Below are 8,866 nucleotides of genomic sequence, written 5' to 3'. Positions count from 1 at the left end.
CAGAATAAATGCAAATTGGCCAGGTGCAGTGGCTCACGCCTGTAATCCCAGCATTTTGGGAGGCTGAGGCAGGAGGATCACTTGAGCCTAGGAGTTTGAGACCAGTCTGGCAACATGGCAAAACTGTCTCTACAGAAAGCTAGCTAGGCATGGTAGCATGCACCTGTAGTCCCAGCTACTAGGGAATTCGGGTGGGAGAATCACCCGAGCCCAGGAAGTCAAAGCTGTAGTGAGCCGAGATCGTGTCACTCCACTCCAGCCTAAGCAACAGGAGACCCTCTCTCAAAAAAAAAAAAAAAAAAAAAAAAAAAAAAAAAAGCTAATTAAACACACGAGATGCCACCACACACTTACAGAATGGCTCAAAGTAAAGAGAATTTGAATGCTCACTACCGGTTAGGATGTGGCACAGTGGAAGTTCCCAAACAGCTTGGTGGGAGGTTAAATTGTGAATAGTCTTGGAAGCCATTTGACAGTATCTACTCAATTTGAACACAAGCATACCCTAAAACCCAGCAATTTCACTTTGAGGTATTACAAATCTAACAGATAAAGGTGTATATATTTTCGCCAAAAGAATAGAATGTTCACGGCAGCTTTGTGTTTGGCATAGCCTCAAACTAGAAATAATTCAAATGTCCACTAACAGGAGAACTAAGAAATAAATTGTGGTATATTCATATATATACCTTATATTCTATGGAATATAACAATGAGCATGCATAAGCAATTACTACACAGAAAGAAAGCCAAAAAACAGAAGAATACATATTGTATGATTCTATTTATATAAATCTCAAAACAGCTTAACGATGGGGTTAGAAGTCAAGACAGTGTTTAGTTGTGAGAAGGAGGAAAGGAGTCACGATGGTGGGCAGAAGGGAGGCTTCTGGGTTCCTGGTAATGTTCTGTTTCTTCTGTTTCTTGACCTGGAGAAAGGTTACCTGAGTGCATTCATATTGTAATAATTCATGATTTGTGCATTTTTAGAAGTCATACTTCAACTAACAAGCTAAAGACATTGATGGGTTTTCTCCTCTTCAAGGCTTTTGTAATGTAACTGTTACCTCCTAAAAACCTTGTTATTGTCTCTTAAGTTATGATCCCAAGAAATATCCAACTGGGTGACAGACATGAGCCTGACTTACTGTGTGACCTAGGGCAAGTCACACAACTTTCTAGGTCTGCAGTTTTCTAAACTGTAAAACAAAAACATTGAGAATTAGCATTTTCTAAGGCTTTACCAGCTCTAAAATTCTATTATTCAAAGTCATTAAATTCTCATTGTTTTAGTTTCCACAAGAACAATAAGGAAACAATGGCTGTCACTCTATACCTGAAACATTTCCTGAAGGTGGTTTCACATGTTAATGGTAAGATGAGTGAAACTGTTACCAATAATCTTTAATTTACTGAGTATTAACTCTTCCACTAGTACAATAGAAGCAGGACTCTTACAGAAGGCATTGAGTGACAAAGTAACTCTTCAGGTGAATACTGATGTGGTTACAGCCCACACGTGGTCTGTCATAGAATTACCCATAAACAATGTTTATTTTTCTTTCAGACTCAGGAAAAAATATCTGTTAGTCAATATCTCCAGGATTTCTCTTCTCTGATCCTCTCTGCCATGCTGGCAAGCTTTGCTTTCTCATCAACCATTTGTAATAATACATAATAATGATGCAATAGATGACTAAGAAACTATTAAAAGAACTATTTTTGTCTTTAACAGAGGAAAAAAATTGCATACAAACTCATATAAATAAAAAATTTTACAATACCCCACTGAGATACCAATAGGTAAAACGACAAACAGGAAATTCACAAGTGTATAAAAGTATTCAATCTCACTAATAATAAGTTTTTAATGGTACTATCATTTGTTACATGTAAAATTGGTGAATAGTTTTAATTGTTGGCAGGTATTTGCTGAAATGGGCACTGTCACACATTACTCACGGGGTTTAAACCCATACAAATCTTTGGAATAACAATTGGATATGATACATCAAAAAAACTTTAAAAGCTTCATAACTTTGATTAATAATACCACTTCTAGAAATGAGGAAAAAATTCCAAATTCTAAAAATGTGTTATACACAAAAATGTTCAGTTTTATTTACAATACTGAAAAATAAAAGTAACCTGTGATCTCACTTATGTATGGAATCAAATAAAAGTTGAACTCATGGAAGTAGAAAGTAGAATGATGATTGGCCGGGCATGGTGGCTCACGCCTGTAATCCCAGCACTTTGGGAGGCCTAGGCAGGCGTATCACCTGAGGTCAGGAGTTCGAGATCAGCCTGGCTAACATGGTGAAACCCTGTTTCTACTAAAACTACAAAAAATTAGCCGGGCATGGTGACATGCACCTGTAATCCCAGCTGCGCAGGAGGCTGAGGCAGGAGAATTGCTTGAACCCTGGAGGTGGAGGTTGCGGTGAGCCGAGATCATGCCATTGCATTCCAGTTTGGGCAACAAGAGCGAGACACCATCTCAAAAAAAAAATGTAGAATGATGGTTTACTAGAGGTTGAGGGAGTGGGAAGAAGAGGGTTTCTGATCAAAGCATACAAAATTTCGGATAGAAAGAACAGGTTTTAGGATCTACTGCAGGGTGACTATAGTCAATAATAATATACTGTATATTTAAAAATAATAAAAGTAAATTTCAAATGTCTCTCCATAAAGGCCAATAGGTAAGAGAAGTGATAGATATGTTAATTAGCTTGATTTAATCATTCCACATTGTATATGTAAAGGTAAACTGAGGCTGGAGCCAAACCGGGAATGAAGACACAAGGCAAATGGCAGTGAGAATAGCTTTTATTAGGACTTGTGGGCAAGGTTCCTTGGTCCAAAGGTGTGGGACGAGGAAGTCGCACTGAGGGAGGAGGGTAGGGGCTTCTTATGGCCTGAGAGGTAGGGAAGCTGGTTGTGCGAACAGGGCCTGGGGGGTCTTGAAACTACTAGGGCAGGAGTTGAGTAAGGGTCACAAGGAAGGGGTCTTTGGAAACTGTTAACTGAAACTGCTGTTTACGAACTTGTGGAATGCAGGTGAGCTGTAGGTCATGGGGGAGTGTGGTTGCCCAGCCGGAACTCTGATGCATGTAAGTCTGCGGGTGTGTACAAGGGTGAAGGAAGTCTAACAAAAGGCCTGCTACGCCGGGTAACGCCACCATGTTGGGTCTAGACTCCTGCCTAACTGTATACATATATCAAAACATCACACTGTACCCCTAAAAGGTACAGGGTACCCCATAAATGAATTCAATTATGATTTTCCAATCAAAAGTAATATTAATACTAATTTTAAAATGCATTGGCAAGGGAGGCATCAGCATTCTTGAAAAACATTTAAAAACAAAAAATTTTAAAACAAAGGCCAGGTTCAGTGGCTCATGCCTGTAACCCCAGCACTTTGGGAGGCCAAGGCAGGAGGATCACTTGAGGTCAGGAGTTCAAGACCAGCCTGATAAATATAGCAAGACACTGTCTTTATAAAAATTTAAAAAGATAAAATTATAAATAATCCTATTTCCAATAAATTAAATTATGATACATCAAAACAACAGAATACTAAAAATAATATTTATCTTAAAAAGGATCTGATTTATCATGTAATCTGAATTTTGTTTTAAAAAAAAGGTTGAGACCACACTGGAAAAAAAATGTATTAAGTTATATAAATGTAAACATTTAGTATCATTTTAAACAGAAAGAGAAACATGGCTATATTGGTGGAATCAGTGGAGGGAAAGTGTCTTTGTATGTTTGGTGAGAGGTGGGTGGGAAGGTGGGTTTGGAAATGGAATGAGTGATAAACCATCACTAATGGTGTGTGGACACAATATCAATACAATAATGTGATAGTGAATAAGCATCACAAGATCTGATGGTTTTATAAATGGGAGTTCCCCTGCACAAGCTCTCTTGCCTGCCACCACATAAGACGTGACTTTGCTCCTCACTCACCTTCTGCCACGATTGTGAAGCCTCCCTAGCCATGCTGAACTATGAGTCAACAAAACCTCTTTCCTTTATAAATTACCCAGTTTTGGTTATGTCTTTATTAGCAGCATGAGAACAGACTAATACACAGGATCAGTACAACAGGTAAAATGGAGACCAGGTAACTGTCTGCATGAGTATTGTATTGCAAGCATGTGGAGAAAAAGTGTAACAGCCTAAAAAGCCCAGTGAAAGTCAGTATAATTGGAAATGTCAGGCCACTTATTCCAAATCTATTAACATTCCCCTATATGTACACAATTAAATGTAATAAATGTAATTTATGTACAAAATTAACTGTCAATGTAATTGGGGTTTCCATGGGGCTTGTGGCATATATATTCAAACAGGAAAACTGGATTCCTTTGCAGATTTATTCAGATGAGGTAATATGGAAGCCGGTTTCCTCTCCTGTCAACTTGGGCAATGGCAATAGTCAGTCTAGTGAACATGTTATAAGTGACTCCTGGGAAAGCAAAATGGACATTTTAAAAATAAAGTCTCAGAAGTATAGCTCTGTAGACTTGAGACTTTGGATTCATTATTATTTGATTTTCAGGATGACAAAATAGTCAAACCAAAGAGGAAATTTAATCAAATGATACACAAAAATATTTTATAGACTTTGTTTACCTTTTTTACCCAGAGAAATCTATTCTTGTTTTACAGCTGGGATGGCATGCTATCTCCTAGGCATCACATTTTCTAAACTCTGGAGACAGAATGAATTACTTCCTCCTCCACACTCAAATACTGCTGGAATAATACTTATCACAATGTACCATAAATAATTATTTATAAGTTTGACTATCTTGCTAGATAATGAATTTCAAAAGGGCAAGGGCTATAGCTAATTCAGTACTAAATGAAATGCCTGGCTACAAATAGGTCCTAGTAAAAATTGAAGATTTGAGTTAATACTGAGTTACCCAAAGAAGTAATTCACAAGTCCAGTGAAAAGAAAATATACTGGAAAGGCAAAGTCTATTATATTTAGTGTGTATCCTCTAATTTCTTTCTTTTAGGCCCTATCAGTATAGGCATAGTATAATATGTAACTCAAATACTACCCCCATCATTGAGTTTCTCCTGATTTTCCAAGCCACAAAGATCTGTTTTCTGTACTTCTAAGCACTTTTTACCTCTATCAGTAGGTAAAGAGGAATCTTTACCTACTACCTACTCTCCCTATGCCTCCTTTTTTTTTTTTAATGTTTTGAAGGACTATATTTCATTTTATTCATCATTGAATATACAATGGCTATCACTGGCTTGGCACAAAATACATATTCAATGAATGTTTGTTAATTAACAATTTATTAGACTTGAAATAGTCAAAAGATGAGAGATCATTTGTTTCATTTCTATTCCCTTTTTTGTAACCAAGATGAAGGCCAAAGTGGTCTTAGGAACCTTTTGTCTTCCTGATGAGTCCTTCTATGGTGTCCCACTGCTCCTTGGTGACCTAACACAAAAAGATGTCAATTTAATGTGCTTTTTACATGTTTTTAAAGCTTAGTAACCGAGCTGCTAATATTACATTATACACACAAAATGGCATTACCTTTCTCAGGTTATTGAATTCTCCTGAAATAAGTACTTCCTCTCCACCATCAAATTTAACAACCTGGAAAAAACAAATTTTTAAACTCTGAAACTACTCCTTTTAAAAAGTTTCTGAACCACTAGCCATTTTCCCATACTTTGGATGGAATATCTCTTTGGCACTTTAAATCAAGCCCAAATTTTAAAGATAAAACTCATGATTAAACCTAAATTGATTTACACAGTTCATAATTCTATTTCTAACATCTCCACAATTTCAAAAATCTACCCAATCTTGAAGATCATCTTAAAGGTATATCTATCAAGGTAACTTGCATCTATTAATTTATCACTTGATATGGTTTGGCTGTGTCCCCACAAAAATCTCATCTTTAATTGTAATCCTCATAATGCCCAGGTGTGGAGGGAGGGACCCGGTGAGAGGTGATTGGAATAGGCAGTTTCCCCTATGCTGTTCTTGTTATAGTCAGTGAGTTCTCACAAGATCTGATGGTTTTATAAGGGGCTCTTTCCCCTTCACACACACACACACACACACACACACACACACACACACACACACACACACCTCTCTGTCTCCCTTTTCTCTCTCTCTCCCTCTCTATTGCCTGACACCATGTTAAGTTATGACTTTTACCCTTCAGCCATATAAGTTTTCTGAGCCCTCCTCAGACATGCAGAACTGTGAGTCAATTAAACCTCTTTTCTTTTTATTTTTTAATTATATTTGAAGTTCTAGGGTACATGTGCACAACATGCATGCTTCTTACATATGTATACATGTGTGATGTTGGTGTGCTGCACCCATTAACTCGTCATTTACATTAGGTATATCTGCTAATGCTATCCCTCCCCCCTCCCCCCCACCCCATGATAGGCCCCTGTGTGTGGTGTTCCCTACCCTGTGTCCAGGTGTTCTCATTGTTCAATTCCCACCTATGAATGAGAACATGTGGTGTTTGGTTTTCTGTTCTTGCAGTAGTTTGCCGAGAATGATGGTTTCCAGCTGCATCCATTCCCTACAAAGGACATGAACTCATCCATTTTAATGGCTGCATAGTATTCCATGGTGTATATGCACCACATTTTCTTAATCCAGTCTTTCATTGATGTACATTTGGGTCGGTTCCAAGTCTTTGCTATTGTGAATAGTGCCGCAATAAACATATGTGTGCATGTGTCTCTATAGCAGCACGATTTATAATTCTTTGGGTATATCCCCAGTAATGGGATGGCTGGGTCAAATGGTATTTCTGGTTCTAGATCCTTGAGGAATCACCACACTGTCTTCCACAATGGGTGAACTAGTTTATAGTCTCACCAACAGTGTAAAAGTGTTCCTATTTCCCCACATCCTCTCCAGCACCTGTTGTTCCCTGACTTTTTAATGATTGCCATTCTAACTGGTGTGAGATGGTATCTCATTGTAGTTTTGATTTCTATTTCTTTGATGTCCAGTGATGATGAGCATTTTCTCATGTGTCTGTTGGCTGCATAAATATCTTCTTTCACGAGGTGTCTGTTCATATCCTTCATCCACTTTTTGATGGGGTTGATTTTTTCTTGTAAATTTCTTTAAGTTCTTAGTAGATTTTGAATATTAGCCCTTTGTCAGATGGGTAGATTGTAAAAATTTTCTCCCATTCTGCAGGTTGCCTGTTCACTCTGATGGTAGTTTCTTTTGCTGTGCAGAAACTCTTCAGTTTAATAAGATCCCATTTGTCTATTTTGGCTTTTGCTGCCATTGCTTTTGGTGTTTTAGTCATGAAGTCCTTGCCCATGCCTATGTCCTGAATGGTATTGCCTAGGTTTTCTTCTAGGGTTTTTATGGTTTCAGGTCTAACATTTAAGTCTTTAATCCATCTTGAATTAATTTTTGCATAAGATGGAAGGAAGGGACCCAGTTTCAGCTTTCTACATATGGCTAGCCAGTTTTCCTAGTATCATTTATTAAATAGGGAATCCTTTCCCCATTTCTTTTTTTTTGTCAGGTTTGTCAAAGATTAGATGGTAGTAGATGTGTGGTATTATTTCCGAGGGCTCTTTTCTGTTCCATTGGTCTATATCTCTGTTTTGGTACCAGTACCATCCTGTTTTGGTTACCATAGCCTTGTAGTATAGTTTGAAGTCAGGTAGCATGATGCCTCCAGCTTTCTTCTTTTGGCTTAGGATTGTCTTGGCAATGCGGGCTCTTTTTTGGTTCCATATGAAATTTAGTTTTTTCCAATTCTGTGAAGAAAGTCATTGGTAGCTTAAAGGGGATGGCACTGAATCTATAAATTACCTTGGGCAGTGTGGCCACTTTCATAACATTGATTCTTCTTATCCATGAGCATGGAAAGTTCTTCCATTTGTTTGTGTCCTCTTTTATTTCACTGAGCAGTGGTTTGTAGTTCTCCTTGAAGAGGTCCTTCACATCCCTTATAAGTTGGATTCCTAGGTATTTTATTCTCTTTGAAGCAATGGCAAATGGGAGTTCACTCATGATTTGACCCTCTGTTTGTCTGTTATTGGTGTACAGGAATGCTTGTGCTTTTTTTCACATTGATTTTGTATCCTGAGACTTTGCTGAAGTTGCTTATCGGCTTAAGGAGATTTTGGGCTGAGATGATGGGGTTTTCTAAATATATCATGTCATCTGCAAACAGGGACAATTTGACTTCCTCTTTTCCTAACTGAATACCCTTTATTTCTTTCTCCTGCCTGACTGCCCTGGCCAGAACTTTCAACACTATGTTGAATAGGAGTGGTGAGAGAGGGCATCCCTGTCTTGTGCCAGTTTTCAAAGGGAATGCTTCCAGTTTATGCCCATTCAGTATGATATTAGCTGTGGGTTTGTCATAAATAGTTCTTATTATTTTGAGATATGTCCCATCAATACCTAGTTTATTGAGAGTTTTTAGCATGAAGGGCTGTTGAATTTTGTCGAAGGCATTTTCTGCATCTATTAAGATAATCATGTGGTTTTGTCTTTGGTTTTATTTATATGATGCATTATGTTTATTGATTAGCATATGTTGAACCAGCCTTGCATCCCAGGGATGAAGCCAACTTGATCATGGTGGATAAGCTTTTTGAATTGCTGCTGAATTCGGTTTGCCAGTATTTTATTGAGGATTTTTGCATCGATGTTCATCAGGGATATTGGTCTGAAATTCTCTTTTTTTTGTTGTGTCTCTGCCAGGCTTTGGTATCAGGATGATGCTGGCCTCATAAAATGAATTAGGGAGGACTCCCTCTTTTTCTATTGATTGGAGTAGTTTCAGAAGGAATGGTACCAGCTCCT

The 8,866-nt window shown here is 37.8% G+C and overlaps 1 protein-coding gene across 1 annotated transcript in view; it reads right to left on the bottom strand.

Annotated features, from left to right (window-relative positions):
• Positions 1-5,312: 5,312 nt before the first annotated feature.
• Positions 5,313-8,866, bottom strand: part of DECR1 (2,4-dienoyl-CoA reductase 1) — a 45,853-nt gene continuing 42,299 nt past the window's right edge. Inside the window, exons 9-10 of the mRNA XM_023222845.2 lie at positions 5,579-5,641; positions 5,313-5,479 (exon numbers count right to left, since the gene is read on the bottom strand). Coding sequence (XP_023078613.2) covers positions 5,420-5,479; positions 5,579-5,641 — 123 coding nt within the window. The 3' untranslated portion in view covers positions 5,313-5,419. The remainder of the gene's footprint in view (positions 5,480-5,578; positions 5,642-8,866) is intronic.

This window comes from Piliocolobus tephrosceles, chromosome 7 (genome assembly GCF_002776525.5).
Source record: "Piliocolobus tephrosceles isolate RC106 chromosome 7, ASM277652v3, whole genome shotgun sequence".
Taxonomy (NCBI): domain Eukaryota; kingdom Metazoa; phylum Chordata; class Mammalia; order Primates; family Cercopithecidae; genus Piliocolobus; species Piliocolobus tephrosceles.
This window is presented reverse-complemented; position numbering and strand designations above follow the sequence as displayed.